This window comes from Lampetra fluviatilis, chromosome 4 (assembly GCF_964198595.1).
Source record: "Lampetra fluviatilis chromosome 4, kcLamFluv1.1, whole genome shotgun sequence".
Taxonomy (NCBI): domain Eukaryota; kingdom Metazoa; phylum Chordata; class Hyperoartia; order Petromyzontiformes; family Petromyzontidae; genus Lampetra; species Lampetra fluviatilis.
In genome coordinates, this window is record NC_136278.1 from 17,634,079 (window position 1) to 17,652,098 (window position 18,020).

Genomic DNA, 18,020 nt, shown 5'->3' on the forward strand with positions numbered 1-18,020 from the left:
GGAGTGATGGTGGGGAGTGAGGAGTGATGGTGGGGAGTGAGGAGTGATGGTGGGGAGTGATGGTGGGGAGTGAGGCGTGATGGTGGGGAGTGATCGTGGGGAGTGATGGTGGGGAGTGATGATGGGCAGTGATGGTGGGGAGTGAGGAGTGATGGTGGGGAGTGATGGTGGGGAGTGATGGTGGGGAGTGATGGTGGGGAGTGAGGCGTGATGGTGGGGAGTGATGGTGGGGAGTGATGGTGGGGTGTGGGGAGTGATGGTGGGGAGTGATGGTGGGGAGTGAGGAGTGAAAGTGGGGAGTGATGGTGGGGAGTGAGGAGTGATGGTGGGGAGTGATGGTGGGGAGTGATGGTGGGGAGTGATGGTGGGCAGTGATGGTGGGGAGTGAGGAGTGATGGTGGGGAGTGAGGCGTGATGGTGGGGAGTGATGGTGGGGAGTGAGGAGTGATGGTGGGGAGTGATGGTGGGGAGTGATGGTGAGGAGTGATGGTGGGGAGTGATGGTGGGGTGTGGGGAGTGATGGTGGGGAGTGAGGAGTGAAAGTGGGGAGTGATGGTGGGGAGTGAGGAGTGATGGTGGGGAGTGATGGTGGGGAGTGATGGTGGGGAGTGATGGTGGGCAGTGATGGTGCGGAGTGATGGTGGGGAGTGATGGTGGGGAGTGATGGTGGGGAGTGAGGCGTGATGGTGGGGAGTGATGGTGGGGAGTGAGGAGTGATGGTGGGGAGTGATGGTGGGGAGTGATGGTGGGGAGTGATGGTGGGGAGTGATGGTGGGGAGTGATGGTGGGGAGTGATGGTGGGGAGTGAGGAGTGAAAGTGGGGAGTGATGGTGGGGAGTGATGGTGGGGAGTGATGGTGGGGAGTGATGGTGGGGAGTGATGGTGGGGAGTGATGGTCGGGAGTGATGGTGGGGAGTGATGGTGGGGAGTGATGGTGGGGAGTGATGGTGGGGTGTGGGGAGTGATGGTGGGGAGTGATGGTGGGGAGTGAGGAGCGAAAGTGTGGAGTGAGGAGTGATGGTGGGGAGTGATGGTGGGGAGTGATGGTGGGGAGTGATGGTGGGGAGTGATGGTGGGGAGTGATGGTGGGCAGTGATGGTGGGGAGTGATGGTGGGGAGTGAGGAGTGATGGTGGGGAGTGATGGTGGGGAGTGAGGCGTGATGGTGGGGAGTGATGGTGGGGAGTGAGGAGTGATGGTGGGGAGTGATGGTGGGGAGAGAGGAGTGATGGTGAGGAGTGATGGTGGGGAGTGAGGAGTGACGGTGAGGAGTGATGATGGGGAGTGAGGAGTGATGGTGAGGAGTTATGGTGGGAAGTGGGGAGTGATGGTGAGGAGTGATGGTGGGGAGTGAGGAGTGATGGTGAGGATTGATGGTGGGAAGTGGGGAGTGATGGTGAGGAGTGATGGTGGGGAGTGATGGTGGGGAGTGAGGAGTGATGGTGGGGAGTGATGGTGGGGAGTGATGGTGAGGAGTGATGGTGGGGAGTGATGGTGGGGTGTGGGGAGTGATGGTGGGGAGTGAGGAGTGAAAGTGGGGAGTGATGGTGGGGAGTGAGGAGTGATGGTGGGGAGTGATGGTGGGGAGTGATGGTGGGGAGTGATGGTGGGGAGTGATGGTGGGGAGTGATGGTGGGCAGTGATGGTGCGGAGTGATGGTGGGGAGTGATGGTGGGGAGTGATGGTGGGGAGTGAGGCGTGATGGTGGGGAGTGAGGAGTGATGGTGGGGAGTGATGGTGGGGAGTGATGGTGGGGAGTGATGGTGGGGAGTGATGGTGGGGAGTGATGGTGGGGAGTGATGGTGGGGAGTGATGGTGGGGAGTGAGGAGTGAAAGTGGGGAGTGATGGTGGGGAGTGATGGTGGGGAGTGATGGTGGGGAGTGAGGAGTGAAAGTGGGGAGTGATGGTGGGGAGTGATGGTGGGGAGTGATGGTGGGGAGTGATGGTGGGGAGTGATGGTGGGGAGTGATGGTGGGGAGTGATGGTGGGGAGTGATGGTGGGGTGTGGGGAGTGATGGTGGGGAGTGATGGTGGGGAGTGAGGAGCGAAAGTGTGGAGTGATGGTGGTGGAGTGAGGAGTGATGGTGGGGAGTGATGGTGGGGAGTGATGGTGGGGAGTGATGGTGGGGAGTGATGGTGGGGAGTGATGGTGGGGAGTGATGGTGGGGAGTGATGGTGGGGAGTGATGGTGGGGAGTGATGGTGGGGAGTGATGGTGGGCAGTGATGGTGGGGAGTGATGGTGGGGAGTGAGGAGTGATGGTGGGGAGTGATGGTGGGGAGTGAGGCGTGATGGTGGGGAGTGATGGTGGGGAGTGAGGAGTGATGGTGGGGAGTGATGGTGGGGAGAAAGGAGTGATGGTGAGGAGTTATGGTGGGAAGTGGGGAGTGATGGTGAGGAGTGATGGTGGGGAGTGAGGAGTGATGGTGAGGAGTGATGGTGGGAAGTGGGGAGTGATGGTGAGGAGTGATGGTGGGGAGTGATGGTGGGGAGTGAAGAGTGATGGTGGGGAGTGAATAGTGACGGTGGCGAGGAGTGATGGTGGTGCAAGCTCCTCACGCGTTGCGCTTTGTTCCACGCCTGCTCGATCTTCGCCACTCGGAACTCCCCAGGACTCACGTCTGCCCCGCAACTTGCGCACGCCACCATCACCAACGCCATCGCCACGAACCGCATCGCCTCCGCGTCTCTCGCTCTCATCCCTCGCGTGACTGCCTACTCTACCTCGCCGACTCAATCCACAACAAATTCGCGAACACGCTGCGGCATGCACACCAAGAGCGATACAGTGCAGCTGGGCGCCGCGTCTGCGATGCGAGACCCCCCAAGGGTGAATCGCCGAATCGCGTCGCGCACCGCTGGATGCGGCCTTGAACTAAACAAGATGGCCACCCGCTCCCACTGCAATCCGTGAACTAAACAAGATGGTCGTCGCATCCGGCGCGGGCAATGACATCGCCCGTTGCGATCCTTGCTCTGTGGGCGAGCGGGTCAATGGGGAGGAGGGTGTGGACGTCATCGCTCACCCCCCACCCACGCACAAATGACGTCATGGGAAGCGTGCAGACGTCAAGGGGAATGTGCTGACATCATGGCGAGAATGAATGGGCCGGATGCGTGTGTGTCAGTCTGTGAATTGACACGTGTGGAACGGTAGTGCAGCGGTTACGAACCTGGCGACCCGGCTTTCTGGTCGACTCAGCCTCAAATGAGTACCTGGCGCGGTGTGTAAGCGTCGCCACTGGGGAGACAAAGGCGGCCGGGCGTGGTGCTGGCCACCCAACCCCCTCTTGTGCCGTGCTACTCGCTAACAGCACTTGCCCCAACAGTCTGTTAAGGCTATGCCAGGGATGTTGTCTTTGTTTGACACAGTAGAGGGTACAGCTGGTGCACCTCAGCCAACCCATGGCACCTGCTGGGTCTGTCCCGATACCTTCCTATCAGCGAGCCTTCGACACTTCACGTGGTCTCAAAGTGCACCTGGCCTGGCACAGGCGCCGTGGTGACGTCACCATCAGCGGCGAGTGGCGGGTTTTGGTATTGGTTGAACTTCTTTCTGGTACCAGCCGTGTCATGATCGGCCTCTGTGGAGGAAGCTCGCGAATGACGCTGCTACTGGACAGTTGGAGGCAGTCGCCCTCCAACAACAACGGAGGGGCAAGAGGAGCGACGCTCACAACAACGAGCGGAGTGCCGGGCAGATAAAATGCTGAAAATTGGCTCAGCAGGGGGCACAGTTGGTGTGCATCTGCCAGTCATATCAGTCAGCCAACCCACTGTACCTGCTGGGTCTGTCCCGAGACCTTCCTGTCGGCAATCTTTCGACACCTCACGTGGCCTCAAAGTGCACCTGGCTTGGCACAGGCGCCGTTGGCGAATGGCGGCTGTTTTTGAATTTCTTTCGCACCGCACGTAGCCAACGTGCTAATCGGTGGTGCGGGACGTCGTGACGTCTGCAACCTGAAGCAGCCCTGAAATAACTCAACACGTTCGTCCAAAAACATCACCCTCAACTTCACAGCAACAGTATGGACAACATTTATCCAGGAAAGCCAACGTCATCATCGTCACGATCCATTGGGCAGATAGCCCGTAGGTGTTCACTGCACATTTCATCATTTCTCTTTGGTTTTTTCGGTAAAGTCACGTAGGTAGAAAAATAAAATAAAACAAAAAATTATGTATCGCGACGTTTCGATCGCAACACAAACGGTCGTCCTCAGGCGGAAAAAAAATCCAGCAGTAGAACTGCTGAACCAGCAAGAGAGCTGTTACAACAAGGTTAAATATGTGGCGATGGGCAAGCAAGCGGGGTCTGAGCTAGAAAGGAATTCCATCTTAGTCGATATGTGTCTGTGTAAGTACATGTGTGTTTACGTCAATGTGTGTGTGAGTCCACGTATGTCTGTGTGTGAGTCGATGTGTGTGTGTGAGTCGTTGTATGTGTGTCAGTCTATGTCTGTGTGTGTCAGTCCATGGGCGTCTGTGTTGGTCGCTTTGTGTGCATGGCTCCATGTCAGTCAGTGTAAGTCCATTTCTTTGCGTGCCTGTAGGTCCGTGTGTGTGTGAGTGAATGTATGTGCTTTATTGACCTGCTCAAGGCCTATGATACCATCAGTAGGCCTGGCTTCTCGGTTGTTTTTCATGCTTTCGGAGTCCCTCAAACTTTGCTCACGATCCTTAAGGACCTTCATGATGGTGAGCGGCTCCGCGTCAAACTACGTGGCCGTCAGTCAGAGCCATTCCCTCTACACCTTGGGGTGTGACAGGGTCACAGGGATGTCCTCTGGCTCCACATTATGTAACATATCTTTTGACCACGTAGTTCGTGAAGCCTTCACTGGCTGTACCCGATCAATTACCATATGGTGCAGATACAATGGGGGCTGATCGATGCCCGGGTGCGGTCAACGGATGCCTCCCTATTGCTCAACCATGTTATGTATGCCGATGCTCTGGTGATTGCTGCTCGCTGCTGCTGAACCTGGAGCTTGCCACTAAGAGGTGGGGCCTTACCATCAGCCCCTCCAAAACTAAGCACCTGCCTGGGTATTTTGTACCATCGAACAATCCACCCCCACAGCTCACAATTCGTGATGCTCCAGTTGTGGAGAGATTGCCGAGATTCCCATACCTGCCCAGTGTGCTCATGACCGGCTCCAGTTAAACAGCAGAAGTCTCACTTCAAATCAGTCGAGCGCCATTATCTTTTCATCGGCTGCGTTATGCTGTGTGGAAGCTACCTGGTCTGTCGCTCCGCACGAAGCTTCAGCTCTTCTCGGCCACGGTAATTCCCTCCCTTCTAAACGCTTGCGAAACGTGCATCCCCCTAATGGAACATCTTCGCCAGTTAGAAACATTTAGGCTGGCCTGCTAACGATCCATCCTGGGTTTAACCTTATATGTGTGTGTGTGCGTCTAAGTCGATGTGTTTCTATGTGTGTGGGTCAATGTCTGTGTGTAAGTCCATGTGTGTGTGTGCCTTTTTCGCCCGAGCAACGCCAGGTACTTACCGCTAGTAAAGCTATAAAAACAATGTAACAGTGATCATAGAAACTGTGATTCAAATTTAACAATAAACGATATACATAACATGTACGACCAAACTTTGCAGCCATAGCTAGCTGCATGAGTAACTCCATAACAGCAGGAATATCAGTAGCAAAATCAAAATGTTTCAATACACCTTTAAAGATCAGCACACTATAATCAAAACTCAAGATCATACTTTGCAGCGGTCATCTGGAACGATACATTTCATTCCAGGCCATTCTGAATAGCAGTGGCAGCTAGGGGTGTACAACTCCTCTAGAGCAGTTTTGAGTGGAGATCTCATAGGTAGTGATCCAAGTTGCAGTTTATTGGCGATGGCATTCCAGACCCTGGGGGCATCAATAGAAAAGGCCCTTCCTCCAGTATTTGTACGGCAATAAGGACTGTGAAGCTGGTAAATGAGCGAAAACCTTAGGTCACATTTGTTCTTCGAAACAGTGAGGAGATCCACCAGGTAGTCTGCTGATTTTTTTGTAAGTACATCGTGAATAAATAAGATCTGATGCACAAGCCGTCGATCATTAAGAGAAGTTAAGTTTGACCCAATGTAGAGATCGCAGTGGTGGGTCCTATATGGGTAGTTCAATGCAAATCTTAAGGCCGAGTGATGAATTGAGTCAAGATTCTTCAGTATAGTACTGGGGACTGATTTATATATGATATCACAGTAATCAAGTAGAGGCAGTACGGTAGTTTTTATAAATTCCAAGCGGAACATAGGAGGGAAGCAGTGCTTGTGTCGATACAGAAAACCAATTTATAATTTTGTCTTTTTACCAATATAATCAATCTTCTTAGGTTTTTTCGGTAAAGTCACGTAGAAAGTAAAATAAAATAAAAATAAAAACAAAAATCACGACGTTTCGGAGGCAACACAAGTCTCCGTCATCAGGTGGGACCGTCACAGCCAGATTAGCTGTATCAAGTGAGGCAATGATTCAAGATGTAATCCCTTAAAAGCGAGTTGAGGGGGGAGGGAGAGGGAGGGGGGAGCTCATCAGACTATGGTAGCCAATGAAAGGAACGTATCGGGAGGGAGGGGGGGCGAGGCCAAAAGGGTGGGCGATGGACGTGGAAGCGCTTGTGCCCAAGCGGCCAATTACTGCACACGCCAACACAATGGAGCGATTGTGCGCAAGCGGCCAGCCACTGCACCCGCCAACACAATGGGCAGAGAGGAGGAGGGGGAGGTCTAATACACATGATAGACAAAAGAACGAAAATGATGATGGGTACAAACTTAGGGGGAGCTCATCAGACTATGGTAGCCAATGAATGGAACGTATCGGGAGGGAGAAGGGGGGCGGGGGGGGGGGGCGAGGCCAAAAGGGTGGGCGACGGACGTGGAAGCGCTTGTGCACAAGCGGCCAATTACTGCACACGCCAACACAATGGAGAGAGAGGGGGAGTGGGGGGTCTGATACACATGATAGACAAAAGAACGAAAATGCCCATGTTTATACCAATGCTGGCTGAACAATGAAGAGAGTACTGTTAAAATAACTGGGGATGTTAACACTCGGTAAAGTACAGTAAAATAGTGCCTGTCAGATAAGATGGTCCAAAAAATTTGTGATTAAGTCTTTTTTGCGTGGTTGATAACATCTTTCCAATGATTACTAAGTTTGTACCCATCATCACGGTTGAAATTTTGTCTGTGTTTGTATATTTGTATGGCTTCGTGTACAAACCTTTGATGGTAGCCGGGAGGTTTGCAGAGAACCTTGGTCTCGGAAAAGACAATTTCATGAGAGCCCACCGAGTTGTAGCAATGATCGGCCACGGCAGAAGAATCAGTTCTGCCGTGTTTCAGATCTGACTTGTGCTCGCGGACACGATCAGAAACATGACGTTTCGTTTCTCCAATGTAGCAATCACCACAAATGCAACTCAATTTGTAGACTCCAGGATACTGTAAGTCAGGAACGACATCCTTCACAGATGGAATCATATCACGGATTTTATGCACTGTACTGAATCGGACTTGGATCTTATGTTTGTTTAGAATTTTGGAGATCTCTGCTCCCTTTCACAGGCAAGACCTCTTCAGCAGTACTCAACTCAACCCAATTAGTCTCTATGGTTAAGGACATGGCACTATCTCCTGATGACATCCTCGTCAGCTTTGATGTAGTATCTTTGTTTACCAAAGTCCCAGTACCGGACACCCTAACAATAATTGAGGACTTAGTCCAACATGGATTGAATTCTGATGCACCTGCGCTGGTTAGGCATTGCCTCACCAACACCTATTTTACCTGGAATGGCACCTTCTACAAACAGAATGAGGGTACCCCTATGGGCTCCCCTTTGTCACCAGTTATAGCCAACATATTCATGGAAAAGTTTGAATCAGACGCCATCCAGACATCCACCCTGCGTCCTTCCCTGTGGAAGAGATATGTGGATGACACTTTCGTCATCTGGCCACATGGCCTCCCAGCATTGAACCACTTCTTTGACCACATCAATTCTAGACACCCATCCATCAGATTCACCATGGAAGTGGAGAAAGACGGTAAACTACCATTCTTGGATATTCTGTTTGAGAGGAGTCCTGACGGTTCCTTGGGACATTCTGTCTACAGAAAAGCCACCCACACAGACTCCTACTTGAAACCGGATTCCCACCACCACCCATCTCAAAAGAACTCTCTCATCAAAACGCTATACCACAGAGCACATGGCATTTCTGACAAACACCACCTGACCGGTGAATTAAGACATGTACATCGGGCCCTCAGGATGAACGGATACTCTGACCGTACTATCCGCCAAGCTGTCTCTCCCACCACACAGAAACAGCCACATGAAACTCCGACCAAAACCATCACGTTACCATACATAGCTGGCGTGACCAAAAAGATCTCCAAAATTCTAAACAAACATAAGATCCAAGTCCGATTCAGTACAGTGCATAAAATCCGTGATCTGATTCCATCTGTGAGGGATGTCGTTCCTGACTTACAGTATCCTGGAGTCTACAAATTGAGTTGCATTTGTGGTGATTGCTACATTGGAGAAACGAAACGTCATGTTTCTGATCGTGTCCGCGAGCACAAGTCAGATCTGAAACACGGCAGAACTGATTCTTCTGCCGTGGCCGATCATTGCTACAACTCGGTGAGCTCTCATGAAATTGTCTTTTCCGAGACCAAGGTTCTCTGCAAACCTCCCGGCTACCATCAAAGGTTTGTACACGAAGCCATACAAATATACAAACACAGACAAAATTTCAACCGTGATGATGGGTACAAACTTAGTAATCATTGGAAAGATGTTATCAACCACGCAAAAAAGACTTAATCACAATTTTTTTGGACCATCTTATCTGACGGGCACTATTTTACTGTACTTTACCGAGTGTTAACATCCCCAGTTATTTTAACAGTACTCTCTTCATTGTTCAGCCAGCATTGGTATAAACATGGGCATTTTCGTTCTTTTGTCTATCATGTGTATCAGACCCCCCACTCCCCCTCTCTCTCCATTGTGTTGGCGTGTGCAGTAATTGGCCGCTTGCGCACAAGCGCTTCCACGTCCGTCGCCCACCCTTTTGGCCTCGCCCCCCCCCCCCCGCCCCCCCCCCTCCCTCCCGATACGTTCCATTCATTGGCTACCATAGTCTGATGAGCTCCCCCTAAGTTTGTACCCATCATCATTTTCGTTCTTTTGTCTATCATGTGTATTAGACCTCCCCCTCCTCCTCTCTGCCCATTGTGTTGGCGGGTGCAGTGGCTGGCCGCTTGCGCACAATCGCTCCATTGTGTTGGCGTGTGCAGTAATTGGCCGCTTGGGCACAAGCGCTTCCACGTCCATCGCCCACCCTTTTGGCCTCGCCCCCCCTCCCTCCCGATACGTTCCTTTCATTGGCTACCATAGTCTGATGAGCTCCCCCCTCCCTCTCCCTCCCCCCTCAACTCGCTTTTAAGGGATTACATCTTGAATCATTGCCTCACTTGATACAGCTAATCTGGCTGTGACGGTCCCACCTGATGACGGAGACTTGTGTTGCCTCCGAAACGTCGTGATTTTTGTTTTTATTTTTATTTTATTTTACTTTCTACGTGACTTTACCGAAAAAACCTAAGAAGATGATTCCTTGCAGTCACGAAAGCTTCAAATCTAGAATATAATCAATGTGATTTTGAAAATTCAGTTTTGAATGAAAGATGACCCCAAGATACTTATAGATCTTGACTTGCTCTATTTGATGATTATTTAAGAAATATAATTGGGGAAAAATAACTTCCTGCTTTAGTCCTGGTGAGAAGCATAGCACCTTGGTTTTGGAAGTATTCAAGACTAGTTTAAGAGCAACTAGCTGATGTTATAGTTTGTTAAAATCCCCCTGGAGCTTAGCAATCACGTCATCTGGAGAGCGACCAGCAGTAATCAGTATCGTGTCATCTGCAAACAGATTTACCCTGGAATGATCTAGATCATTGCCCAAGTCATTGACATGAAGAGAGAACAAGAAGGGGCCGAGGATGAAACCCTGTGGAACCCCTTTTGTTATCTTAACACTGTTTGACCTTCAACCATCTATAGTGAGGGAAAAAAGTATTTGATCCCCTGCTGATTTTGTACGTTTGCCCACAGGTTTGCACACATCTCAGGAGGGATTTTGTCCCACTCCTCTTTGCAGATCTTCTCCAAGTCATTAAGGTTTCGAGGCTGACATTTGGCAACTGGAATCTTCAGCTCCCTCCACAGATGTTCTTTGGCAGGGGTGGGCAAACTTTTTTACTCGCGGGCCACAATGGGTTCTAAAATTTGACAGAGGGGCCAGGCCAGGAACAGGTGGATGGAGTGTTTGTGTGAACTAATATAAATGACACGTAAAAATCATTACATGAAAGGATTTGACCTTTAACAGGTAGCAAATAATTTATTTGCAAGGCAATTTAACAATTTCGATTTAAAGCTTTCGTGACTGCAGGGATTCATGTTCTTGGTTCTTTCGGTAAAGTCATCTGGTTTTCACCTGAGGATGGCTGCTTCCGTTGTGGCCGAAACGTCGTGAGAATTGTTTTATTATTATTATTATTTTATTATTATTATTATTTTATTACTTCCCTTCTACGTGACTTTACCGAGAGAACCAAGAAGAAGGGGCAATTTAACAAATTATACGAACACGAACAATACAAAAACATGTCGTAACGTGACTGATCAAACATCATGAAAACATCTGAGGCCTGCGCCAAACCAATTACCTCACTTGAACTTCTTTATTATACTGGTAGGAACGAAGTGGACCAGACCACCAATAGATTATATCGTCCGTCCGTCCGTCCGTCCATCCGTCCGTCCGCCCGTCCGTGTATCAACATCGCCCCCTACTGCAAACACTTGGCATGACCCTGTCCGACAAGATGGCCGCCCGCTCCCCCTGCGATCTTTTGAAATAAACAAGATTGCCGTCGCTTCCGGCGCCTCACAACGAAACTTTAAACACTAGAATACAGTAATTTTTTCTTTAACTCCTCTATACCCAGTCGATATCCCTGTACCGGTACTAAGTATTATTCCTACCAGCCCACCCCGCAGGGTCCTGTTCTACATTAACAGGTTAGAGCAGCTGTCATGCCGCCGCCACGAAGCCGTTCAGCAGGCGCCCCATCTCCGACCTCGCCACCACCAAGCGACGGAGCCGACCCCGCGTCCCCCTCACCTCACCTCACATGAACACACCCGCACGCATTCCCCCCCCCCCCCATAGAGCTCCTAGGGGAGGTCACCTGGCCGACCGGTTTTTATCCGAGAAGCCCTTACCGGGATTAAACTTTCACGGTTTCCGGCGACCAGGGAATTGGACGACCTCCCCCGACGCTACTTTGCACCGCGGCGCTGCGACCGGCCTTAAGATTGCAAGGTCGCAGCGAGGGGCCACTCGGCCACCGCGGATGAAATGCATCCCACACACCCCACACACGCAAGTATCGACGGGGCAGGCAGAGGGAATAAGCATTGTGATGGAGGAGCATCATTAGAAAACACGCAGCGCATCTGAATTGCATAATCAGGCACCCCCGCACAGGGAGCGGAGGGACGGCATAATTACGCTCGGGCACGCAGGCACCATTGTTAGGGGAGTTAAAGGATAAGGCTGTTGGTATGAGTAATCGGGAGAGCGGAGTCACGCGGGGAGCCGTGCATAAATTCCCACGGCGCAGCTTTGTGACGGACGCCGCCGCATAAACTGCGATAATGGGGGGGCCTGCGTGAGAAAGGGATTGATTGGAATTTGCGCCGCGCAGGTTGAGCATTAAGTAGCATATCAAAAGCGCCCGGAACCGCGGTGCGCGTGCCAGAGGGTCGCGAGCCTATTGTCCAGAGCCGCATTCCCTTTGAGGTAGGGAGGATAAATAGTGGGCGCAAAGGGGAAATCGGGCTCTTACTCCAGTGCCAGGCGACCAGACGCAGCTTCAGCCAGCGACCTGGACGTCCGTGCGACGCGCCGAGGTACGCTGTTAGCACAAGGATCAGCGGACCGCCGTGGACACTTAACGGTGAGTAAGGAGGTAAAAGTAGGATCATAGCCGATAAATAGAGAATAGATTCAGAGGTATCAGCGTAGGCCAGCCTCGTCGACTCACTGATTTAACATCTAGTTCCAGGTAGCGGATAATAAATCATTAATAGCTGATCGTGGCCTCGTGTGATCTCGTGTTATAAGTGCGAACGCGTGTGGTACTGTGTATGCGTAAGCTCGCGGCGTGCGTAATCGGCGTACCCCAGGTGCGCGATCATAACGTGAGCGGCCAGCGCGGCGCAGAGCGGCGCAAGAGTGGGTATCGCGTGTGGAGCTGTATGTGTGTGTGCGCGCACGTTCACGACGTGTATAATACAGGTGCGCGATCCTAACGTGAGTGGTCAGTGTTGAGTGAGTGCCGCGCAGAGCTGTGTGTGGGTGTGCGCATACGTAATTAACCATGCCTACTACGCGGACCCGCGGGGGAGGGGAATCCTCGAGCGACGGCTCTCACCCCATGGGTGAAGAACCCAGCAGCGGTTCGCCTAGCAGCGAGGGGGCGAGTAATGAGGTTAACCCGGCCGTTAGGGGTACCGAGGGAGGGATCTCGGGGGCTAGCGACCCCCACATATTGGTGTCAGAAACGGGACGATCCCCCGCGCCCCCAAGGGAGAGAGGCCCCCTAACCCAAGTTAAAGTAAAATGCACATTTACGGGCAAAGGAATTCCATCATGGAAATCGTTTGCCCGCAGCATCAGGGGGGCTAAAAAGGTTAATGGGTGGTCAGAGGAGGAGGCGTTGCAGCAGTTAGAGCTACATTTAGATGGACGGGCAGCTGACTTTGTGGAAGCTTTGCCCGCAAGCGCACAAACTCAGTGGGAAGAATTAATGTGCGAACTCGAACGACGCTTCGGCGCCTATGACGAGGAGGAGGCGCAGGCAGCATTAGAGGCACGCCGTCGCCAACCCGGCGAGGATTTGCGAGATTACGCTGAGGACGTGCGCACGCTGACCCAGCTCGCGTACCCGGAGTACGAGTCAAAAACAATTGAGGGCCTCGCCGCCGGGAAGGTCCAGCGATATTTGGCACAAACCCCGTGGTGGCAGCCAAATGTCGACGGTGCACGCCTCTCCTTTAACACCCTCGTCGAGCGCGCGCGCAAATGCCAGAAACTCTCGGGTGAGCGCGCGCAGCCTCGAGGGAGGGGACGAGAGTGCGCCGTAGCGAGCCTACTCTCCGACGAGGAGGAAGAGCTCGACATCGCAGGAAGGGGACGGGAAAGGGAGCCCCAGAGACCCAGCGAGACAACCCCGGGTTGGGTAGCCGGGCTACAGACCGGCATAGGAGATATACGCGAGGAAGCGAATAGAAATGTGAAGACCATCCAGTCTGAGATGGGTGAGCTACACTCCACAGTAGGGGGGCTGGCCGGGAAGGTATCCCAATTAGAGTCCGAGTTGGAACAACTGCGTACAGGGAGAGGGAGCGAGCAGGGGACCCACTACGGAGCCGCCACCCCTCCCCGGACGTGTTATGTTTGCGATCGGCGAGGGCATCTCAGGAGGGACTGTCCTCAGGTCGCCCGAGCTAGACAAGAGCTAAGGTCAAACACTAAGGCCTCCCTAGAGAGGGGACCACCGGGGGGTGAAATCGACGTAGCCCCGACACGAACAAGCTGTAGTGATAATGGCAAGCGAGTGATCTCCACACAGGTTCCAGCAACAACGCCCCCGGAAACGGTGACTCCTGGCGACTGGCTACGGGAGCTGGTGGCGGGGATCACGGGGGCCACGTCGCTGGTGGAAGGGGAGGTAAACGGAGTGCGTACCCGAATCCTGCTGGACACGGGGGCGGTGGCCTCGCTCGTGAGTGCAGCTCACTGCAGCGCGATCGGGGTCGACGTGCGTCACCTGCAGGCCCCGGACCGCGCGCTGCACACGGCGAGCGGAGCCGGAATGGGATTGCTGGGGAGAGCAACCCTAGAGGTCCGCATAGGCAGTCAGGTGTGCACCCAGGAGTTCTACGTGTCGAGTGCGTTGTGTCACGAGTGTATCGCAGGTACCGACCTCTTAGAACAACTGGGACTCAACGTGCAACCCCGCCAGCGATGCGCCACCATGGAGAGCAACGGCGAGCGGATACCGTTCCTGGGACGAGAACCAACGCGCCCCCGCTTCGCACCTGTGGCCGCTATCCTGGCGACGGCAGTCACCATCGGCTCGCTCACCGAGATGCTGGTGCCGGTGGCAACATATCCCACCGACCCCGCGCTCCGACCATCAGGGGAGGTAATGCTAACTCCTCACCCGGAGTTGGCAAAACGGTATGGGGTCGTGGGATCTGCCACGTTGGTAAACGCAGATGGGGACCGATTGTTTATGCGGATGTTTAACCCCCACAATACCCCAGCGATACTGCGACGGCGCACCCCGATAGCCACCGTACACCCCCTGCACGCACGCCACTCTAACGACTCGGTGTTCGCACTCTGGGCTGAAGACCCCGGTCGTCCTGAGGGTGACCAGGACCTGGCCTGGCGAGTCGGCCCGACTCCCCGAGCCGAGGTCGTTCCCCTGCTCGACGCGTTACATGTACCATGGGCGGATTTATCTAAGGGAGAGGCCGATCAGCTGCGCGAGTTACTGCGGGAGTATGCCGACGTGTTCAGCGAACACGACTCGGACGTGGGTCGGACCGACCTTGTTAAGCACCAAATTGACACCGGTGCAGCCCGACCCATCAAACTCCCTGCGTACCGAGTGGGCGCACCCGAACGCACCCAGATCAAAGAGGTGGTTGGGGACATGCTTCGCGATAACATAATTCAGCCCTCGGCGAGCCCCTGGTCAGTCCCGGTGGTACTAGTAACGAAAAAGGATGGGTCAACCCGGTTCTGCGTCGATTACCGTAAATTGAACGCAGTCACGCTCGGCGATGCCTTCCCCATACCTCGCATCGACGACACTTTTGACAGCCTCGACGGAGCGCGATATTTTTCTACCCTCGATCTCGCGTCCGGGTACTGGCAGGTGGAGATGGCGGAGGAGGATCGGCCGAAAACCGCATTCACCACCCCGATGGGACTATTCGAGTTTCGAGTACTCCCGTTCGGACTCACCAATGTGCCCGCGACGTTCCAGCGGCTGATGGAGTTGGTGATGCGGGGTTTGCAATGGGAACAGTGCCTGATTTACTTGGACGATGTGATCGTGTTCAGTAGATCTTTGTCTGAGCATTGGTCCAGGCTACGAGAGGTGTTCCAGCGACTGCGAGCGGCTCATCTCAAGCTCAAGCCACGTAAGTGTTACATCGCACAACGCGAGGTGGGGTACCTCGGGCATCGCGTCAACGAGGCAGGCGTGCGTACGGATCCGGAGAAGGTACGCGCCGTAGTGGAGTGGCCACGGCCAAGGAATCTGACGGAGATCAGATCATTTTTGGGGCTCGCCACCTATTATCATCGATTTGTAAAGGGATTCAGCGAGATTGCACGCCCCCTCACCCAACTCACCTCCCCTAAGCACCCCTATCAGTGGACGGGGGCCTGCCAGACGGCCTTCACCACTCTCAAAGACCACCTCACCCACGCCCCCACCCTCGCTTTCCCCGATTTTACCACCGATTTTATTTTGGACACCGACGCCTGCAGCAGCGGGCTGGGCGCGGTGTTGTCACAGGTACAGGATGGAACGGAACGAGTCATCGCGTACGCCAGCCGGACCTTGAGTGGGGCCGAGCTGAACTATTGCGTGACCCGCCAAGAGTTGTACGCAGTGATTTTCGCATGTAAGCAGTTCCGGCCGTATTTGTACGGCAGGAAATGTCGCGTACGCACTGACCATTATGCTCTGCAGTTCCTTCTTACATTCAAGGAGCCGCGGGGGCAGATGGCCCGGTGGTTGGCGCAGTTGCAGGAGTACAACCTGCAAATCGAGTATCGGGCTGGCCGGACGCATGCAAACGCGGACGCCTTGTCGAGGCGGCCCACGGTGTACGCCGAGACAAGGGCGGAGGAAGCCTGCCCGTGTTTCACGGGGGGACGCTGCCGGCAGGCAACGGACCCCCGAGAGGCCGCGGCCACTGACCCCCGCCCAGCGAGAGAGAGTGCAGTGTGCGCCACAGAGACCCTCACAGGTGGCACCGAGGATCCCTTCGACCGCCTGGCAAGCGCGGGACCCGCGGCTCGGGACCCGATCGGACGGATCCAGGAGGATGTCGGCTGTGCCTTCCCGGGCCTGAACGACGAGCAGCTGAGACAGACCCAGCAGCGAGATCCCGATCTGGCGGCAGTGGAGGCGGCACTGCGGGAGGAAAAAAGCGCCCTACCAGGACCCTGGAGCGGTTTGTATGCCCGGTTGTGTGTGCAGAACGGAGTGGTACGGGAGTTAACCGAGGCCGGCCAGCCGGGGTGCATCTGTGTTCCTGCCCAGGTGCGACCCCAGCTGCTACGGCTGGTGCATGACCACCCACTCGGGGGCCACGATGGGGAACGACGCACTCGAGAGACCCTGCGTCGCCAATATCTCTGGCCCAAATTGGCACAAGACGTGGCGGCCTGGGTACAGGGCTGCCGCGCCTGTCAGCAGTGCGGGCCGAAACCGGCACGATACCAGGTACCCCTAAGGCCGTTCCGCGTCAGCCGCACGAATCAGCTGGTCGGGATCGATCTACAGGGGCCATTCCCGCGATCCCATCGAGGCAACCGGTATATCCTAGTCGCAGTAGAGTATTTCACCCACTACCCCGTGGCAGTGGCCATCCCTGATAAAACGGCCTTGGTGGTGGCCCGGGCATTCGTGGAACATTACGTACTCAAGCACGGGATCTCAGAACGAGTCCTCACCGACCAGGGTAGCGAGTTCGAGGCCGAGCTGTTCCAGGCACTGTGCCGAGAATTCGGAATCCAGAAGGACCGAACCACAGCGTACCACCCCCAAGCGAACGGTATGGTAGAGCGCATGAATCAGACCCTAGCGGGGAAACTCAAACGTATGGCGGCCGCAAATCAACGGGATTGGGACGAACACCTCCCATACGCCCTTTCGCCTACGCCACCACCGTACACACGTCGACGGGACAAACCCCGTTTTTAATGATGTTCGGCCGTGAGTCTCGTTTACCCGCAGATCTGCTATTCGGCGTCCCTTCCCCCCAGCCGGAGGAGGGAAGCCACCCCGTGGAACACCTGTTGGAGACCCTGCGAGAAGCCTGAGGCCGAGCTTACCCGCAAGGGGAAGCCGCGCATCGGCGGCAGGAACAGGGCACCCGACCCCGCATGGAACTCCCCTTATTCCTGACAGGCGCTAAGGTGTGGCTACACACCCCTCGCGTCGGGGCCGGGCAGGTGGAGAAACTGACGACCTACTGGCGGGGACCCTGGACCGTGGTGCGGCAGATCTCCCCCTGGACGGTACTAATTTATGGCGGGGAGAGGGGTCGAGAGACGGTGGTCAACGTCCGCCACTTAAAACCGTGGAAAGCGGCCCCGGCGAGAGAGAACCCCGTCACCCGAAGGCCCCGAAATCCCGGAGTACCCGCACCCCTCATGTTGGGGGGCCTCGCACACTACATGGGCCCCGCCGCGCCCCCAAGACGCACCGATCCAGTCCGGAGACGGCGCGGACGACGGCCCCTAAACCCCTCCGCTTCTGAGTTTGTACCCCAGCCCGCAGGTACCGAGCGACAGGGAGAGCCGCTGGAGTGGAGGAGGAGGCCGCCGCAGGAGCTGCAGAGGATGGAGCCACCCACCCCGAGACCAGCCACGAGGTCCGGACGGACCCCCCGGACCCCGCAGCGTTTCCTCGTGGGCGCGGCCCAAGCAAGGTGCTCCAGTCAACCCGGGACGGGGACCGGCATCTCGGGGGGCTATGTCATGCCGCCGCCACGAAGCCGTTCAGCAGGCGCCCCATCTCCGACCTCGCCACCACCAAGCGACGGAGCCGACCCCGCGTCCCCCTCACCTCACCTCACATGAACACACCCGCACTC

At 54.7% G+C, this 18,020-nt stretch overlaps 1 protein-coding gene across 2 annotated transcripts in view; it reads right to left on the minus strand.

The window, feature by feature from the left end:
* Positions 1–2,899, minus strand: part of LRPAP1 (LDL receptor related protein associated protein 1) — a 133,323-nt gene extending 130,424 nt beyond the window's left edge. Inside the window, exon 1 of one of the 2 annotated variants that reach the window (XM_078855680.1) lies at positions 2,619–2,899. In XM_078855680.1, the coding sequence (XP_078711806.1) occupies positions 2,619–2,699 (81 nt within the window). In that variant the 5' untranslated portion in view covers positions 2,700–2,899. Of the gene's footprint in view, positions 1–2,558 lie in introns of both variants that reach the window. The other variant, XM_078855679.1, reaches the window with a different exon arrangement.
* Positions 2,900–18,020: the final 15,121 nt, after the last annotated feature.